Below are 21,226 nucleotides of genomic sequence, written 5' to 3'. Positions count from 1 at the left end.
AAGGCTTTAAATTCTATTCGATCATTGTTGAGTCGAGTTCAAGTAACTCGAGTCATCAAGCGGGTCGAGCTCGAGTATTTTGATGCTTGATTAGAGTATTTATGAGCCTAACTGATTTTCTTATAATGAAAAACTTCTATTCCAACTAAAATACAAATGATCATTGATCAAATTAGAAGTTGAGTCGAGTATAGAAATTGAGTAGTTTGTTTTTATTTCGAGTTATGTTTCGACTCTGAATCTCGATCAAATGTATTTTCGACTCTGAATCTCGATCAAATGCAACTGTTCGATAAACTTTATATTATCCCTCTAATTTAGCTATTCGAGAAAAAAGAATTAGTTCTTGTGACGGTTTTTACAATAATTGTCCGGGGAATCATTAGAAAGCTTGGTTTAGATCATATTACCATAATAATATAGCATCTTGTTCAATCTGGCTTTCATTTCCTGTATGAGAGTGAAAAAGATGCTTATTAGTGTGTAATCGAGCTGGTCGAGTTCAAGCGATAAGAATGCCTAGCTCGATTCGAAATTGTCTCGATCAACTTTTACTTTTAGAGCTTAGACTTGATTTGTTTGAGCTTGTTTAATTTGATATGTTTATCTACTTGATTAATTTTTCTGGGGTTCAAGTTTGAATTGATGTTTTTTTTATTGGTTCAGGGGTTGTACGGAAAATTCGGGTTCGAAGATGACGAGGAACATGCGTCCGAAACCTCTTCGCCTGCGTCTCCATCACCATGAAATATACGAGGAAGCTCTCCATGAAAAAACAACTAGTTAAACTCTAGAACGAGTTTTTAAAAGGTTTTTGCTTTTTGTTTATTGACTTGCGTTGCAAGCTTTGAAGAATGCACATATCCGTGACTGTGTAATGTCTATTTTGTGGGAGTTAACGAAAATGAGATATATATTGTTCACTATTTGATTAAGTACGAGTAAAATTTAATTGGATAAACTATGCATTTAGTACATAAACTATTAATTTTTATCCGTTTTAGTTCTTAAACTTCTAATTTTTTCAAAAGCATACTTAATATTTTATTTTTTGTTTCATTTAAGTACTCGTAGTTAAAAACTTAATTCGTTTAGTACTTAAACTATCAGTTTTTATTCTTTTTAGTACCTAAATTTTCCTTTTTTCAAAACTTAACTTTAAATTTTGAACGGATGTATTAAAATAAAGTAAAAACTAGACTTTAATTATGATTTTGAAAAAATTGAAAGTTTAGGTGTTAAAATAGACTAAAATTGATAGTTTAGGTATTGAATGCATAATTTACACAATTTGATTCGAATTAAAATAAGTTAATTGCATCACATGTCCTCAAAGTATGAATCATCTTTTAAGTTGGTCTTAAACTTTTTAATATTCTAATTTCATCCCTAAACTATGACATTCATTGTAAATTGGTCATCGATTTTTTTGAATATTTTAATTTCATCATAAACTATACGTATATAATGATAATATCTCTTGTTAATAAAATCATTGGGCCAAATTATATTATTATATGTTTGAAAGAAAAACAAAATTTAATTTAAACTATAGTTGAAATTAATCACATATTTGGATGAAATTGGTCCCTAAACTTTTTAAGCATTTTAATTTTATCCCAAATTATATGTATATACTAATCACATCCCTTGTTAATAAAATTGTTAGGGCAAGTTATACTAATATATGTTTGAAAAAACAAAATTTAGGTTAAATTATGATTGAAATTAATTACATATTTGGGTGAATTTGGGGATAAAATTGAAACATTCAAAAGTTTGGGGACTAATTTAGAAAAAGGTTCATAGTTTAGAGATAAAGTTAGAATATTCAAAAGTGTAAGGACCTCATAGTTTGGAGATGAAATTAAATTATTCAAAAGTAAAGACACATTTAAAATAAGTGTTATAGTTTGGGGACATGTGATGAAATTAACTCATATTTTGATTAAGTCATTATTATCATTTGCCCAAATATGTGCCCAAACTATACCTTTTGTGTTAAATATGTGCCTACAATATATTTTTGCCCATCCTGGTGCTTAACGTTACAAACGTTAGTCCTTTAGGTGCTCGAGATGTAATGGTCGTTAAATAAAAACTGTTATCCATTCATTTTCTGACACGTGTCCAGATTATAACTTCTTTTTCATTTTCTATAAAATTAGAATATATTTTATGTTTACTTCCTCTGCAGTCATGCCAATATATTTTATGTTTACTTCCTCTGCAGTCATGCCAATTACATTTTTTCATTTTTTTCAAAAAAAAAATGCTTTTAACAATACTGTGAATGGAAATGTAGGGATGGTTAGTTTAGCCAATTTATTTTATCATTTGGTTGTGTTCTATTTGGTGCTTAAATTGTTGAAAGTGAAAGTCAAAAGGAAGCACCGTCGGATGGTTTTCAACAAAGGAGACATCAAATTTACAAGATTAGTCCTTAAGTTTCAACTATAAATATCCTAACTCATTTAGCTTCAAAATCATCTCAAATCATTTCTTACTCCCAATACTAAGGAGTTTAGAGAGTTTTCTTGTGAGTTGTGAGTGTTTTGTAAACACTTGTAAATTTTATTTCTTTAGTAAAAGATCTGCAGCGGTCTGGAGACGTAGGCATAATTGGTCGAACTCCGTTATTAATTTCGGGTATTATTTTTCCGCTTTTATTTCGTATTCTCACTAATCTGATTAGAAGAAAATTACTAGTTTAATTCCCAACGTAAATATGCTTGCAATTTATTAGTTTTTAATCTTGAAATGATTTCTTGATTTATTACTTCCAATCATATAAACATGAACGGTAATTACAACCGAATTGGAAAACCTCCAATCTCAGAATGGAGCAAGATAATAATATGCTAGTGGAGGTTATGCCAACTCTTAGTGAAATTGGGAAATTTATGGAGATAAGCTGTATTATATTGCTACAGGTTGACAAGGGAATAAGTCCAGAAGTGGTTCGTTCCGCCCTTGCAGAGCGTGCAAACTTGCCTTGTCTGGCTGCTGAAACTGCACATAAAGTAAGCGAACCTGGTTGCTAGTTTGTCTGAAATGATGTCCCTCCATAATCAGTTCACATCTGATACCAACACTGAGCCATGGTAGAAAGTACATCTTGGAGTGCACCCAAGAAATGTTTATTTTAATACTAAAATTGGATAGTAATGAAATGCCCAATAGACGACATTCGAACTTTGACCAAATCGATGTCGGATTAGATCTTGTCCTTCTATTTGATCATGAACTATGAATTAAACCTTGAATCCTGTTAAGATGCACCAGTTGCAAACTCCGGAATCTGACGGCATATAATCATATTTATTAGGTGGACGATGCTGTATTTGAAACAAATGAAGAGAGAGCTCTATGGGGCACTTTCTTGTCGGTTAAGAACAACATTCACCCTGGTATTTTCTCAGTTTATTACCAGCCTGCGAGTGCTGTTGAGTTACCGTCTTTTGTAGCTAAAAACGGCACTCCGATTATGCACAGGTATTGAGGTTGATGATTTCATTGAAATATCTTCAGAGCTAATACAACCCTTGATTTTTTTTCAATGAAGTATTTGTGATGGTGGTACGTTGTCTTCACGTCTTACTCGCATCGTTTATCAATCTGCTTGTTTATAATACCAGTCCATGTACCTGACATAGCTCATATGCTCGAGTTAAGTTGATCGAAACAAGCTTTTAAAATAAACAGGTGTATGAGCCTGTGATCTCTTGATTAAGATCGGACCATTTACGTTCGTAAACAAAGCAGAGAGTAGAGCTTGTTTGAAATTGATTTCCCCGTATTCAATTGGTACAAGTTCATGCATGAGCCTCCTGCTGAGCTTAAAGTGATTTTCACTGTTATGGCTTTCGTGTGCAGGAGGACGAAAGAATTAGAAAGAACAGGCTGTGCTTAATCGCAGACCTTCCGAAAGGTGTGGCAGATCTCTCGGTTTTACCCGGATTTTGATCCATGCTATGCATGCATATACCTCCACATTCTTTGATCCGAGTAAAACACCGGCCGGTAAAAGTAGTCCGGCACTTTACCAAGATACTATACGGCTGCCGGTCGATTTAACGTTGTTTTCGGAACAGTATTGACATTACTGAGCTCGTAAAATCTCGTTTTGACATACATTAGTTTTTCCATCAATTAATTCATCTTGAAATTTTTTTCACCTACAAATATAGTTTTTCCATGCATTGTTCTTCCTTGTCGGAGTAATTCGTCGACCTCCTCACAATCTGTCTCGACCTCCGTAATCCTAAATTCCACGCCATGTACAGTCCTTTGAACACACCCCTTAGCTCTACGTCTAAGACTGTGTACATTTCCCTAACGCTTTCGAGAACCCCGATACCCAACTTCCCTCCGAGTCTCCAAGTACTCCTCCGCAAGTTGCTAATTCTGTAGCCGGGTTTTGAGCTCCATCCGATGCCATCCTTGTGGAGGAGCGATCCAAGTCTCGTTGGCGTTCCTCGGCCTTGGTGTGGCTCTTTGTCTTATGTTGTTCGATTCAGCTGCAGCGGTTGCTTCCGAACACATTCTACTGGCTCGTCGTAGTACACTTTCATCGTCTATTGCTTCTGGTTCGAATATTATTTTGTTTTTTCGGGTCCAAAGGCACCATAAGATTGATCCAAACAGCAAGCTCCAGCTCTCGTCTTTGTTTAACATCTTGTAGGTCGGCTTGTATCCAGCTATTGAGTTTTGTTGTAAAGAACTCTTGTAATATTTCAAGCTCTAAAACCACACAAAATGTGATTCGATACAGCCTGATTGTTGTAGATATATAATACTCTGCTGATGCAGATCACTCTGTGTCATTTCTCGTTGACGAATGTCCCGTTCTTCTTTTGGATTGAGTTCGATCAAAGAAATATGGACAACATCCGTAATATTTCATATCGGGTACACATTTTTATAATTCTTCAAAAAAAATGATTTTCTCTTTTCTTTTCTTTTTGCTTAACAATATATAATAGAAATCCTAAAACTCAAACCCTTATTTATAGACTCAAGCCCAATAGCTATAAACGGTAAAATCTCAGCGAACTCATCACCTCGAGGTGACGAGATTCGCCTTGACCATTGATATCTGATCGTTGTACAACGGCTATAAATGACTAGTGTCTTTTTAAATTCAACACAAACTTATTACCTCGACGTGACGAGTTACTTAATTTTTTATTTATTTTTTTAAAAAAATAATTATTGAATTTTAAAAAATTAACTTTAAACAGGACTTATCACCTTAAAGTGACGAGTCTTGGAAAATATATTATAATATTAACTCACATGTGACCCACAGATCTGGGGTCATTAAAAAATATTTTTTATCAAACCCATCATCTCGATGTGATTAGTCCGTACTTTACTGTAGCATTTGTCATAAATTGTAAAATAAATTCGTAGTTGACCCATTGGTCCAATTAACTTATCCGCTTGGAGTAATGACAAAAAAACCTATTTTTGTGGAAAGTACTCCTAAAGATAATTATAAAAATGGATTGTGCATGAGGAAATTTTGTTGCCATATATATATATATATATATATATATATATATGTGTGTGTGTGTGTGTGTGTCTAAAGATAAGGGATTGAGATGGGTTGGTTTTCAGTCAATTTAAATCGATAAGTATATTTTTTATTCAAATTTGATTTAATTTGAGTTTAAGGAAGTTCTATTCGATCTAAATTTAATTTGAATTTTGAGATAAAAATATGCATTTGATTTGATATGATTCGACAAAAATATACTCTCTTTTTTCATCAAAATAAAGATTTAATTAAAAAAATAAAGAGAAGTGTTATAGTAATTAACTATAAATATATAGAAGAAATCTATACTATAATCCCAAATTAGATAAGAGATTTATCACCCTAAACCTAACCCAACTTCACCCTTTACAAAACTCAATTCGAACCATATTCATCAATGTATAAGCTGGAGTGTATTATGTATATTGCATGTTTGGGTACCGATGATGTGATGTGTTATCGTAATTAATTCATTTATTTATGATGTATATTCATCAATGTATGTTTGTACCGAATATCGAATTTATGTTTATATATGTGAACAAAGTATGATAAATCGGTAATGTTATGACCATTTTTCTTTGATATGAACATATATGTTAAACATACCATCTTGTACCTTTAAGATGATAAATTCGATTATTTATTGGTGCATCAAATTGGGATGATTAACCTAATAACCGTATCAAGGCCCTCAATGAACATATGGATGTGAAGCTTAGAAGAGGAAGAAACCGATAATAGCTGCAACACCAATAATTTTGGTGGCTTTGATAGCAACAACATTAGAGGGTGTAGGCTCTGGTGCTGATTCTAATGCGGGACCATCAGATTTAGGGCTATCACTGTCAAATTTAACACCCTTCCTTTTATGGGTAGGAACAGGAGACTCAGAAACATCATCATTATGGGGTGGTGAAGGAGGGGAAGACACCTCCTCGTTCGGATACTTAGAGTCTGAAGAGGATCCTTTCTTTGACTTGGGGCTAGGGTTGGGAGAATATGAGCTTGAAGAACTTTTTGAGGCTTCCGACGGAGATGACTTGGGTGACCCTCCACCAGATTTTGACAATGATGGAGAGGGACTACCGGAGGAGGACTTGGGGGAAGATGCATGGAACTTAGAAGGTGAAGAGCCTTTAGAAGAGGCTGGTGAAGGTGATGAATCGCCAGCAAATGCCCCAACAACAGCCACTAAAACAAATGCAAAAACAATAAGATCTTGTCGTGACATCTTCTCTTTTTAATTCTTAATAGTTTGTTATAAACGTGTTAACTTTTCTTTGATATCCCTATTGATACGTATATCTATGTAAAAAGAAGGGATGACTCAAAAGATTATTGCAGTTTCTCTAAGATGTATAGAGAACCTGCGTAATGCTAATGAATGAGTAGAAAGAATCAATTACATCTGATTTAAATAGATCCTAAACAAAAATCATTTGGCCGATGCTATGGAAATGAATCGTTTGGTTCAACGGATTTCATGCTTTTATTGTGGAAAAAATCAAACCTTAACATCTTACAAGAACATAATATAGGTTTGTTTTGTTATCTTTGAGGCTTTCTTGTTTTACGTCCATTTGTTCGGGAAAAGTTGAGAAAAGAAAAAGCTAATTTAGCAAATAAATGTTATGTGAAAACACACAATTGGAACAATGTGAACATTTCATGCGAATTATATGATTAAATTTTTAGTTATATTATTTGTGGTAGGCGAAATTTAATTCTAACTGTCGATATAATTTATTTTTAACCGTTAGATAAAGAGATCTCATTGGAGCTCCACTCGATGAATGATTATTTAATCCCACGAAATCTCATCTTGTTGTCTATGTTTTATTTTTATTTTTTTTGTGAAAGAATCGCCTATATTATCTTCTCTATTTTTGTAAAAAAATTAAAAATTATTAACATTTCAATCATAAATTCTAAAATGAGATTCAAATTTTAATTCAACTTAACTTGAGAATTATTCAAAAAATATTAATAGTAAATTAATTACAAGAGACCTTGGATGCTTTATTCGAAGTAAGCTTAGCAATAAAGCCATTGATGTTGTTCTTGTAATTGTAGAGAAGTGAAGTTTTAGCATCTACCTCGTACTCTTTTACAGAATAAGAAACAGATAAGAAAAATAGAATTTTTTAATTTCGTGAAGAGTTTTCGTCCCATTTTGTTCTCCAAAATATATTATATAAGTTAATATAGATTAAATAAAAATATATTTATATAATATTTTAAATATAAAAAAAACTATAATAAAATAATGTACCTTTTTTTGCACTGATAACACGAATGGATGAATGAAAAAGCAAGAAAAAATAATAATAAATTGACATCTTCACGTTTAGAAAGTCACCAATTTTTTTTAGAAAGAAAATGAAATATTTAGGTAAGTTTTCTAAACTAATTTTAGTCATATATATATATATATATATATTATATATATATATATATATATATATATATATATATATAGCTTTTCAATAAACCCTAATACACTAACTTATTTACTCAAAATTTATCTAATGTTATCGGCTGTAATTGTTAATCGATGTAAACGTTATATTTAATAACTTAATTAACCGGCACATTAATAATAAATTGTTTCAGTTAACCGAATTGCTAAAAATTATAGTTAACGGTTAATGTTACGGTTATAAATTTTGATAAATAGTTAAGTGTTAATAAATTAAATTTATAACTGTATTTTTATATAAATAACTTAATATAATTTTCTATTATTTATAATATATATATACTAAAATTCAAACAAAAATAATTTATTAATTTTTTATTTTTTATTTCTTTGAAAATACATAAACATACTTACATTAATATAATTATATGTTTATTGTTAGGTACTAATATATTGGAAGATGTAAGTACATTAATATAATATATATATTTTTATTTTTCACTTATATCAGTGTTAGTATGTGTTAAGTGTCACACTTTTTTTGTAGTATGAATCATGAAATTTTTTTACAAATAATTATAATAGGTTGAAAAAATTTTATAGTAGGTTAACCTGTAACCGAACTGTTAATAATTGTTAACCGTTAGTGATTAACCATTTCTTAATGGTTAGGTTACGATTAGAAAATCTCATAACCATTATAACAGTTAACCAATCATTTAGGCTAAACGATATGATTAATCGTCCATGAAAAATCCTAGTTATCGATCTTTTAAATCTAAAATGATTGATTAAATATTAAATATCTAAACTACTTTTCAATTTAAGAGTTAAGGTACATACTTTTTAAATTAAACAACCATAATTATATATCTTTCTAGATGAATAACATCATTGTGGTAAATGTAACTTGTCATGTACAAGATTGTAAACGAGCTGAATCGAGTTAGAGTATTGATAAGCACGAATTGATTTTAAAAGTTTAAAACTCGATTCGACACAATTCGAAAATTAACGAGCTTAAAATTATCAAGTATTGATAAGCACAAATTGATTTTAAAAGTTTAAAATTGAACTCGACTCGACACAATTCGAAAACTAGCGAGCTTAAAATTATCAAGTCCGGCTCAAACTTGAAATCGGAAATTGAAACTCACACGAAAGCTAGTGAAGTTAGAATTTTCATGCTCGATTCGAAATCAAAAATTAAAGTTCAATTCGAGCTCAAAAAATGAACTTAAAACATTATCAAACTTAACTCGATTAAAATTCAAACCCAAAGTCAGTCAAACTCGAACTTGAATTCAAACATGAACTTTACGTACATAAACAACTTATATTGTAATTTTAAAAAAACATATAAATGTTGGCACTATAGACATACCTCGGCGAGCATAGTTCAGAAATTTGCCAATGGGTATCATGTTTGTGTGGTGCTCATTGTCATCATGAGAGGGCAATAGTAGTAGCCAATTAGAGATAAATTGTCCTTTCTTTTATTTCTCTTGAGTGTCTCTGGGTATTCCATCAATAAAAGAGAAGGCAATACTTGGTTTTATATATTTACTAATGAACAACAAACTTCTCTAAAATACTGGTTTTGTTAGGGTGAAAGTCCTCCAATCGCAGACTCGAACTTGCTAGGATTTCATTTAAACAAGTTTCTCCTTTGTCGGTCTTAATTGCACCCAAGGTGCTTCCAAGAACATCGGCAGCAAGCCCAGTTTCTAGTAGTCGACCTGGCTCCTCCCCGCCGTCACGTATTAAACCCCCAATCTCACTCAGGGTAATCACATTTTCACCTACGATATTGGCAAAGATTCGACCGAGAAAATCCGCAGCTTTCGGAGCATCGTTCACTGCATCCTCCAATGTACTGAGAACAGACTCAAACCTGAATGAAGAAAACAAGGATAAAAACGCTCAAAAATATATAATGATTTCAGAAACTGGTTCGCTAAATATCCATGTTAAATGCACTCATGGCTGATTTGGATCCGGAAAACACAGGTAGGTAGATATAGTTAAATGATTCTCATACCCTTTAACAAGTTGAACTTGGCTCAACACACCATCATGGGACCTTGCCAGATTGACAAGTAGCTTCGCCAAAAGATCTCGTTCCATGTCTTTTCTCTCAAACGAGTCTGTTACCCAAAGGGCGATCATTGTCGGGTGGAAGCTTTCAGAGTGCAAATCTTTGATGCACAAAGCAACTTCTTTCTCATCTCTAGCACTGCAAGAATTAAAAGCCAATATGTTCACTACTTGAAAGACATAACCGTATATTATGATCAATCAAAACTGTAGATAAAATAAGGACAACAGTAGACATATGTACTACAATTCTAAGTTAATCAACAACACCTATCGCTACCAAAATTATATAATAAATGCTTAAACAACATACTCTCATAAAAATAAAATAAAATAAAATAAGCCTTCAAATATCAATATCCGATGATCAGAAATTTAAAATCTTACAATAACTTTTCAAGTTTACTATCAGCAGCAGCACTGTTCAATTGAAATCAATACATCAGTATTACCATCAAAATCATGTAAGATACATGTTAATTACATACTTTGAAGGTATTTAGAGCTAAACCAAGACATCAGTATTATTATCAACATACAAATCTCAATATCCTTTCAAGTTTAGAAATAACAAGAAATTTTCAAAAATATTTGCTTCTAAATATGATCAAGTGACAAGACAGAATTTGAGCAATTTAATTGTAGTCAGATTATTAGAATGCCCTCCTGTAAATTTAGTATTTGAGATCCTAAAGAGACGCCTTTCAGGAGCAGTTTTTCGTTTCAACTTTCTGTCAACGACTAAAAAGTACAGTGCATGTGTGCAGATGAATGTATTCGCATTTATACAAATGCATGTTAAAAGGAAACAGAAAGGCTAGTATGAGGACATTACAATCAGCGTTGAGCCAAGAGGATACCTGTAAAATTCTTTAATAGCAGCCATAGACATTTCCATCAGGCGCTCCTCAGGCCAGCTCTTTTCGGAAAGAATATTTTGAGTGAAACCTGATGTTTGGCCTTGAGCACGAGCAGCGACAGGAGAGGCTGCGGGAGAACTAAAATCATTAAAACCAGCAGAAGTTCTTCTTGTGTCTCCTGAAAGTGGAGAAACATCAGCTACGGGAGTACTTGCCGTTGCTGGTGGTCCTCTAAAAGCCATCCCTCTAGCTAGACCACCTTGGGGTCCCAAGGTAATAAAATCATCACCGACCGGTCTTTTAGTCAAGGGAACTGGTAAATTCCTGGCCTCAAAAGACTGTCTATCATCCATGTAAACATCCTGAGCCCCAGGACCACGGTGCTGAGTGTAAGACCCACGATAACTACCCATCTGAGCCCCAGGAGAAGATAACTTAGACACTCGAGGACCAAAATCCGAGGGTGCTCTTCTTGCACCAGGGTTGATGCCAGGACCACGGGCAAGCCTACTGGTTTGTGTTTGTCGCTCTTGAGCAGCATCTCTGTGCACTTCCTCAATCTTTTTAGGCCCATCAACTTTCCTCCTCTGCTGCCACTTATTCTTTCTCAGATCAATAGCATCTTTCAACATGAATCTAACCCTAGAAGATAATTTCATATTGTTAGCCAGCTTTGCCATCATCTCAAAATAAGCATCCATATGCACCTTTGCTCTGGGCTGGTCAATCATTTCTCCAATCGTACTCATTAATTTGCATAAAGCCTCAACATCTTCCTCATCAGGATTCTCATGCTCACCGAGTAATTTGTTGATGCATTCATGCATAATTCTCTCAGTTAACATTTTCTTCTTGTACAACTCCCCAATAAGTCTAATGTTACCCAGCATTCGTCTCCGTGCCTTGATTCTCTTCTCCTCTCTTTCCTCCTCAGACTGCTTAGCCTCATCCTCTTCCTCCACTTTATTTGCTTCTTCTTGTTCTCTCACCCCTCTTTCAAATTCCTCCTGGCACTTGTTCAGCAGCAATCTCTTAAAATTTATCTTTTCATTGTCTTCACTAAAATCAGGCAACTCTCTTGATAGATGATGACAGAAGTCCGCATACATTTGACAGAAAGTAGGCTCCATCAAAGCTTTGTCAAAGATTTGTGAGATGACACCAGTGAGTGCAATCGCACTGTCGATGTTCACTGCTTTAACTTGCTCAAAGAGTTTATCAAAGTTTTGGGGAGTTAGTTTGTTCAAAATGGCTTTCAGTTGTCTTTGCTTTAAGGCTTCCTCATCAGTCACTTTACCCACTTCATACTTCCTTTCAGCTTTGTGCATCATCTGCAATGGTGTTTGCGGCAAAGAAATCAACCCCTTCTGCTGATAGTTAGGAACACGTTGCCAGCTGTCAGTAACAGGACTTCGTGGTATCCATCCATGTGGTCCCATAGAGTGCATTTGTCCAGGAAAGATCCCTCCAACAAATGGAACAGATGTTGGAACTCGTGGGTGCCTTATAACACCGAAGTTACCTCCCTGAACAGGCTGAAAACCACCACCACCAGTACCATAAGCAAGATCAAGACGTCCATCACTTCCAGGCCCAAAAGAAACAGGATGTTTCATCCATCTGTCATCATCAACCATTCCACTAGCTCGCCGATCTAATCGAGATCCACTCGATTGCCTATCTATTCTTCTTCCAGGGCTAGGATAAGAATCACGATCAACAAGGTGAGAAGTACTAACATTGGCAACCTTCAAGGCCTCGGCAATATCAGAAGCAATCTTAAAACCTTGTGGAAGATCAGTACACTGCTCGGCAAACTTAAGAAGAAAATCTCTGGAATACTTCTTTGACGTATTACCACTTCCATCTTCCTCATGATTTATTAGCCCTTCATCAATCTTTTTGAAATTCTCTGAAGTTTCTAATTTTGGTGCACATATATCAGCAGCATCTTCCCAATCATCCAGTTCAGCTTTCTCTTTCGCAATTTTATCACCTTCTTTAGAATCCACCTGAAATGACTCATGAGATACTAACTTCAAATTAACACCATTATAATTGCTGTCTGCCCTTGGTGAAGGTATGATTGTCTCTTTGTTTTCCTCGGGGCCTTTAAATGCCATATAGAGATCTGATGTTGTCCCAGCAGCATCTGCCCTCTGAAGAATTTCTTTTCTTTTCTTTCTCCCACTAGTTGTACTCTTTGTCCTATTGAATTCTGGTGCAGGTTTGTCTTTTGAACTAGGTACAGGAACACCTTCTCCTTCATATTTTGATACTGAGACAGAGAGATCAGGAGTTGTGACCAGTGCAGAATGCTGGTAAGATGCACCAGATTTAGTAACAGTGGTTTCATTGCTATCAATGGCACTTGAAGATGCATTGGAACCAAAGGTGATATCAACATGTGAACTTTCATGAACTGTAGAGTCAGACATTTTAGAGGTAAAGACATCCGAATCAGTGACCCTCTTATTTTCAGTGCTTGCCCCCAAAACTTCATCAAGCACAGAACGAGCGCTTACTGAGGTAGGCACATCACTGCTAGCAGTTGTTGCCTTCAAAGCAGATTCCTGATCAGATTTAGGATCCACAGATTTCAAGGGATCATTAATTCCATCAATTTCAGGTTTCAGTTGCTCATTCAACATTGAAGAACAATCCATCCTAGCATGCTGAACTGTGTCCAAGCATTCAACATTAATGCCAGTACCAGAAACTTCAGACGAAACAGAGGTTAAGCCTTCTCTCTTGCTGTCTGTCCTCTGTTCTGCAGTCTGGGAAGCCAAGTTGGATATTGACGTACGCTGTCCAACAGTGTGAAAAAAAAAAGTACATGAATACATGCAAACAACAATTACAAGTGCAATGAAAAAAACAAGGAAATTACCTGACTTGGTGGATGAATATGACCTTTCTTAGCCGGTTTCTTCTGATTATCTTTTATATAGTTAGTGTAGGTCAACCTGTCTATCCTGCTTTCGTTACTGGCACCAGTCAGGAGAGACTCCTCAGACGTAGCAGCTGGAGCCGAAGATACTGTTTCATCCAAGTTAGCTGCTCCAGCTTCTTCAGCAGTAGCTAGTAATCCCTCGAATATTAATGATTCCCTTTCAGGTTTTAGCAGCTGTCTAGACATCTCTTGACAAGTTCCCAAGTCTCTTTGAGCCTGAGATGAGCTACACTCACTTGATGTCGTTGAAGGTTTTACTGGTCTAGCCTTTTCAACAGGAGGCAAGCTAGTTGATAAAGATGAATCAGCCACCTTTTCTCCAACAGAAATATTTACTGGCTTGACTGTAACCCATGTTATGCCTGAGGGAGCCGAAGACTCTACATCGTGACTGTCAGGTGCCAATTCCAAACTTGGTGGTTCTGAAGTACCAATTCTAAGATTTACAGGTTTCTTAACTGGAAGTGAACCATGGGCTGCCGCTGAGTTCATATAAGAAATGCTTTGATGACTCTGGCCGACAGGAAAATTAAATCTCGGCCCTTGGCCATTGGGTGCTACTGTTACCTGGCTACTAGACAATGACAAAGAAGTTGGTGGTGGATAAAACATGGAATTGGTATTGTAAGAATTGGAATAATAGTCAACTGAATGAGAAGGTGTAAAGGATGGAACTGGCTGGGATTGAGGAAGTGCATTAGGATGAGACCTTGGACCTGATGACCCACCATCTAAATATGTATCTATTCGTTTATTAAGCCTTAATTCTTCACGAGTCTCGGGGTGTGTAATCTTGACAGGAGTAGTTTTACGAGTAACACCAAACTGCCCTCCTTGCTGTTGAGAATACTGAGGGGCAAAACCCATTCTCAAGTTTCCCAATTGAGGTGCATGCTGGCCACCCAAAGGTTGTGTGAAAGTCAAGCCTTGACCCTGATGAATCATTCCCTGAGGCGGCAATGGATGAGGCTGAAGACCAGGAACAAAAACTGGCTGCTGCATCACCTGAGGGCCATTTCCCATAGGTAATGGAATATGCATGGGCATCTGAACTGAAGTAGTCTGAGACCGAATATGTGTACTAGGCCCACCAAACTGCATGGAAACCTGGGGCTGGTGATGAAATGGCATTATTGAAGCCATAGGCATATTAAGAAGTGCTGGTTTTTGTGTCTGGTTCACAGGGGCTCCAGCAGAGGCTTGTACATCTTTTTTGACTTTGAGCGCTGGGTGAGCCTCCCCAGAATTAGATTGGTCAGTTGCAACTGAATCCTTTTTTCGTAGCTGCTGCTTAGGAACAGGAGTGTGCAAATTTGAAACAGGCCTAAAAGCAGGATCGTGGCATGTCTGCAGGTCAAAAATGTTACTTAAATATATAAGAGAACTCCTAAGACTCCAAAAGGGTTGTATTCATGTTATACTTAAGTTTCTACAGGGTTATCTCTTTCTTACTATTAGAAAGGTAACCCAGGTGAGTGAGAAGGCATTATTTTTAGTATTCTGCAGTGTAACATTCCATCGTTCTATAATATTAAACTGTAATTTTTTATGAAAAGAGACAAACCTGAACTTGCTTCTGCTCATCCAAGTTAGGGGGTGCTGAACTAGTTCGAGCTGGAATCTGATACAAATAAGAGAACCAGACCTGCTGTTAGAGACAAGGTTTCAAATTGGCACAAAGATGGAAAACCATCATGAATAGTAAGCTACCTGCATTCCATTCATGAAACCAGGAGTTATGGACCCAAACTGTAAAGATAATGCTTGGGATGCATTTCCTGGAGTTGATCAATAAAAACAGTTAAAAGCATATAATTAGTAACATAAGCTTAAAGCTAGACATAAACAAACAGTCAATATACAAAATGCTACTCCACAAGTAAATTAAAGATCCCCAAGTTTTCACATAATTGAAGTAGCTTGATCCTACATGCTTCGAGCACCAGCACAATAGAAACATACCCTTTGTGGGAGTTGCAGGGATACTACTGTCAGAATTTAAAGTGGCAGATTGAGAAGTAGGAGCCTTCGGAACAGCTCGGGTGGTCCTCTGATTAGCATGTGATTCAACGGGCTTGGCAGCACTGCTTGTAACCAGTGTGTTAGATGACCCTATCAGCAAAAATGAACATGAATGTGAATAACACCAAGGTATTCGTATTTTATTCAGTTGCGAATCTTAAAGGGGAAAAGACCTTAAGAATTTCGAATCATACCTTGCAACTGGGGCTGTACATGTGCGCCATTTTGTACGTTGTTACAGGCGGCAGAAGCATTACTAGACTCGGTGGAATTTACAGCCGGAGAATTCACCCTAGATTGCCCTCCTTGTGCATTGTTAGTCTTCTTAAAACTGTCATATCAGGATCAACCAACAAAAAAGGAATAAAAAATCGATGGATCACACAGAAAACCCTAATCATAAAATAACCCTAAATAAACCGACAATTGAACGAAAAAAGAAACAAAATAAACCAAACCCTTAAAGCATGATGAAGAGTTCGCGTTACCTTCGACTAGAAGGGGAAGATGAAGAAAGAGAAGGTGAAGGGGCAGGCCCGCCGCCTCCCTTAACGTAACCGCCCGAGGAGTTCCGCTGCTGGTTAGAGCCGACAGATCGTCCTGATTTCCGGTATTGTTGCTCACTTTTATCCGACCTCGATTGATTGAAGGACATATCCCCCACTCTAGATTCTTCTTATTCCCTACTTTCTTTTTTATTGAAATCTCTGCGTCAACACAACAAATTCAAAACAAAAATCCAAAGAAAAACAATCATGACATTACATCGAGACGGAAACGAGGATTGGAGAATTAGGGTTCCACCAACGGACCTGTGAACTCAAAAGGAGTGTGCGGAGAAAGAAAACAACGGTTCGCCGATACACAGAGCAGCAATAGAAGCAACAACAAAATAATAATTAAATCTTTTTTCTACAATTATATATATAAATACATATAATTTTTCTAAAAGGGAGATGGTAGAATTTGGTAACAAACTGTCGCGCGCGGAGCAAGGTGGTCAAAATGCCGGCGTTTTAGGAAGATTACGACTGGTAAAAACCCTTGTAACTGGTATATCATCTTGTATTATACAAGATAGTTCGAGTTATAATACAAATAGGATATAAACTGAAATACGGTGAAAACACTCTCAAGTACTTAAGGCTTAAATGCACCATTGGCCACTAAACTATATCATTTGTACCAAATTGCCCCCTAAAGAGCAATTGAGTAAATTACATATTTACTCACTTAGTTATTCATGTGGTTCTATTTTAGTCAGTCAACTACTTTTGAATTATCACTTTAGTTTTTATTTCGTTTTGGTCACCATCAAATTTTGCAAAAATCTATAGAGACTTGGTTCTGATTGTGGGGGGTGGGGGGATCATTGTTCTTTAGTGAGGATGAGTGTTTTGACTAAGAGATTGATTATCTATTTAAAATACAAGATTTAAATTTTACTAAACATGCATATTTACAAAATAGATAATTTAACATTTAATATTTCTTTTATTAAAATTCTAACTACAAACAACTAAATATGGTGTTTATTATCTATATTAATACATTAAATTTACACTTAAGGGTCACAGTTGCTCTTGTAATGGGTCAAATTTATCATTTTTGTCCCTATCGTATTTTTGCATCAATTTAACCCTTAAAGTTGTTTAATTGTATCATTCTATACCCTTCTCTAAGTTAAACCCCAAATTATAAGCCCTAAGTTAGTGTTTAGAGGTAATAGGGTGATAGTTTAGGGTTTAGGGTTTATTATTTAGAGTTTTAAGTCAGGGGTAGGGTTATAGAATGGTGGAATTGAACACCTTCGAGGGCTAAATTGATGTGAAAATACGATAAGGGTGAAAGTGATAAATTGGGTCTACTACATAGGCAAAAGTTATCATTTTGCCTTAAATTTATATGTTGTAAAAGGTATTGTAGACACTCATTTTCGCCCATATTTCTTTATTTTATTTTATTTTACGCATATATATCTATATATACATATTGTATAGTTTGCAAACGTTTTTTGAAAATACGTATATAACATATAGTTTCTAAAGACATTTTTGAAAATATATATATTATATAGTTTTTAAAACATTTTAGAAAATATATATAATATATAGTTTTTGAAATCATTTTGAAAACTTATATAATATATAGTTTTGAAAACATTTTTGAAAATATATTATATAATTTTTAAAACATTTTTTAAAATTATATAATATATAGTTTACATTTTAGAAAATATATAATATATATAGTTTTTAAAATCATTTTTGAAAACTTATATATTATATGTTTTTGAAAATATTTTTATAGTATATTATTTATTATTTATTTATTTCTTTCTTATTTTTTATTTTGTGTTGGTTTTCTGTCCAGGGTCCAATCCAGCAGTGAACCCAACCGGGCCAGCTTGATCCAGCAGGCCCGGACTGGGTGGGCCTGAATCAACCCGGACTAGGTGGGCCTGAATTAGCCCGAACCCCTTTAGGGTTCTCACAAAACATTAGGCAGTGGCATCGTATGGGACAAACGGGGAATCCATGCACGTATGATCAGTCAATCAGGGAACGACCGGCGAAACGGTCGGCGTAGAACGAGGGTCACAACAGTCCACAACAAATGACCCCATAATATCCGAGATCACTCCAGAAATAACCGGAAACAACCCTCCAACGGGGCTATATAAATACCACGGTACCACCATCGATCGGCCAACACATAAAACCCGTAAAGAGTCACAGAACCGATACTATATATCAATATAGAGATCGAAAACAGTACACAACAAACCAAATAACCGAGAATAATCGAAACCACAACACAGCAAAAAATAAAATCAAAATAGAAACCCAAAAGTCGAAGCCCCACAGCAAGAAATCAATAATAAACAAACAAAAAAATAAGCCATCTCCGGCCGCGAGAAGAACCGAGCACGCCGGGAGTCAAAAAGTCACCGACGGAAATGGTAAAAGTCGAACATTTACACTCAGATCTATGTCGTTTTAGGAGGTTTTACAGGATTTGGGCTTTGGGGCTAGGTTTTAGGAATTGAGGGGAGCATTTCGGTGGGTTTTGTTCTTTTTCGACTGTCGGCGACGGCGGTCAGAATGGTGGCCCGATGGTCGGTTTCCCACCGGTGGAGCTCTCTCTAGAGAGAGACGAGAGAGATATCATTTTAGACAGAGAGAGGATATTTGAAAAATAAGGGAATGAGTGTTTTTTTAGGAAAAGTTGCCTTTATACAAACCTGTCAGGCGACCCGTGTTCGAGCCGAATCGGTCCAGGGATCCACATATTTCCATTGTAAAGGGGGGATTTCAAATTTGGTCCCCCTATTTTGTAAGCATTATATTTTACCCTGAATTCTCATTCATTTTTCAATTTATTTTGAGATTGACCCTCAAACTCGGTTTTATTTCAATTCAGTCCATTTTATCATTAATATATATATATATGTTTTTATTTATTATTATTATTATTTATTTAATTTTTCCCTTTTTGTATTTTATCTCATTTTATTTCTGCAATTTATTTTTTATTTTTTATTTTTTTCTTATTTTTATTTTATTCTATTTCATTTCTTTTCTTTTCTTTTGATTTTTTGATTTTTTTATTTTTTTCGTTGATTTATTTAACATTTATTTATTATTCATTGACTAACATTTTCGATCCTTTTTAGAAAAATTCCAACCAATCAAAGGTAAGCAATTCGAATCGGATCTTTAAATTTTAATTTAAGTTCTTAATTTTCGCAATTAAAGATAACCGGAAAATTAATTGGTACCGAAAGGACGGTTCAATGGTGCTAATCCTTCCTTGACCGTAACCGACTCTCGAACCCGACACATTTCTAGTAAAACGCAGATCAGGTAAGATGGTGTCCGATCTACCTAAATATCGTTTTAAAATGATCGGTGGTTACTCTAACCCATTTTATCCAAGTCGAAGCCCAATTCTGGGCCCAACCGAAAGACGGTCGCGACAAGTATGTGATATAAATGAATCTCTTTATATATTGTAAATTTAAAAAACAAATCTAATGAAATTGGGTGACCAAAACAAAATAAAAACTTAAGTTAAGTGATGATTTCGTAAACAAAAATGGTTAGCTGGCTAAAATAGAACCGTATGAATAGTTGAGTGACTGAATATGTAATTTACCCACGTGTATTTTAACGGGGCAAATGAGGTAAAGATTTAAACTTTAAGGGGCAAAACATCTCGAAATGTACTTTAAGGACCAACTCAGAATAAATGATATAGTTTATGGGGCAATAGTGCATTTAAGCCTATATTTAGAACAAGATAGTTTGGTCCCTCTAAAGAAGGAATAATTTAATCTTTGGCCGGGGATATAGAACGTGATATTAATTCAAAGATAAAGTATAATTAATAATAAAAAAGAGATGGGAAAAAATAAATTAAAACTAATGGGTATAATATTTACTCGTATATTTTTTTGAATATATGTTTTAATAATAAAGAATGGAAAGTGCTTCCAGGACAAAGCATTGTGTAAATGGTCACGAGTTCAGATCTAAAATATGTGCATAAGTATTCGCATAAGAGATTTTACTCTAAGAACTGGGTTTGTTCAGACCATAAGATTTGGCTCGATTCTTAGAGGATAAAAATAATATTAATTTAATTTAAGTAATTATAATTAATGAAATTAGAAGAATACAGTAGAGATAATGTTGATTTAAATATAAAATCCATAAGATATAGTTTGTTAGATGAGATTCAATCTCAATCATTCATGTATTTTAATCTGAGTCATTGAATATAGGAGATTTCACTATAAATAGAAACTTTTTCAACTTTTTTTTATTCAGTTTTGAGAAATGAAGAGTTAAGATTCTCTCAATTCTCTTACTATTTGTTGCGAGTTATTTCCTTTCGCAGTTTTTGTTGTTTTCATATTTTGATACAATAATGGATCTAAAAACTAAAAAATGATATCTAAAATTTTAATACACTTTAAAAAAAATAGGTATGCAAGCTTCTTTATTTCTCTTCTTATAACATATTAGACTATTTTTCCCCTAAAATAGTAGGATGCATTTGTCCCCTAAGAGTTATCTTTATTTTAATCTAATTCTTCGTTTGGATCGTTTAGAATGACTAAGAACAATTGATGACTATCAATTTAATAAATTTTTAAAATCAAAAATCAATAAAATATGCAAATTTTAAAGACAAACTTGTTGGTTTTTTTATAACCATGATCAAATTTTAAAACACAAGTCCTCGTTCGTAGGACTTCCTTTGATGGTCCATGTGGGTTTGGGTCTTTCATTCGAGCCTTTTTGGGGCACCGTTGATTACTCAGT

General features: G+C 34.7%; 3 protein-coding genes across 3 annotated transcripts in view; 1 reads left to right on the top strand and 2 right to left on the bottom strand.

Annotated features, from left to right (window-relative positions):
- Positions 1–21,226, top strand: part of LOC120136904 (leucine carboxyl methyltransferase 1 homolog) — a 42,365-nt gene that overhangs the window by 13,236 nt on the left and 7,903 nt on the right. The window contains exon 13 of the mRNA XM_039152833.1: positions 667–767. Within this exon, the coding sequence (XP_039008764.1) occupies positions 667–747 (81 nt within the window). The 3' untranslated portion in view covers positions 748–767. The remainder of the gene's footprint in view (positions 1–666; positions 768–21,226) is intronic.
- LOC120136906 (classical arabinogalactan protein 6-like) lies at positions 6,211–6,840 on the bottom strand. Its single transcript, XM_039152836.1, has one exon. It carries the CDS (start codon positions 6,774–6,776, stop codon positions 6,261–6,263), a length of 516 nt encoding a protein of 171 aa, XP_039008767.1. The 5' UTR covers positions 6,777–6,840; the 3' UTR covers positions 6,211–6,260.
- Positions 9,438–16,819, bottom strand: LOC120136902 (eukaryotic translation initiation factor 4G-like). The gene is made up of 10 exons (XM_039152831.1): positions 16,709–16,819; positions 16,385–16,603; positions 16,091–16,227; positions 15,837–15,986; positions 15,585–15,652; positions 15,439–15,495; positions 13,812–15,221; positions 10,922–13,728; positions 10,006–10,200; positions 9,438–9,858 (listed from the first exon to the last, which is right to left on the bottom strand). The coding sequence occupies exons 2-10, from the start codon at positions 16,549–16,551 to the stop codon at positions 9,531–9,533; spliced, it is 5,319 nt and encodes a 1,772-aa protein (XP_039008762.1). The 5' UTR covers positions 16,552–16,603; positions 16,709–16,819; the 3' UTR covers positions 9,438–9,530.

This window comes from Hibiscus syriacus, unplaced genomic scaffold, assembly GCF_006381635.1.
Source record: "Hibiscus syriacus cultivar Baekdansim isolate YM2019G1 unplaced genomic scaffold, ASM638163v2 tig00110637_pilon, whole genome shotgun sequence".
Lineage (NCBI taxonomy): Eukaryota > Viridiplantae > Streptophyta > Magnoliopsida > Malvales > Malvaceae > Hibiscus > Hibiscus syriacus.
Note: the sequence above shows the minus strand (reverse complement) of the source record. Positions and strands in the feature narration are given on the sequence as shown.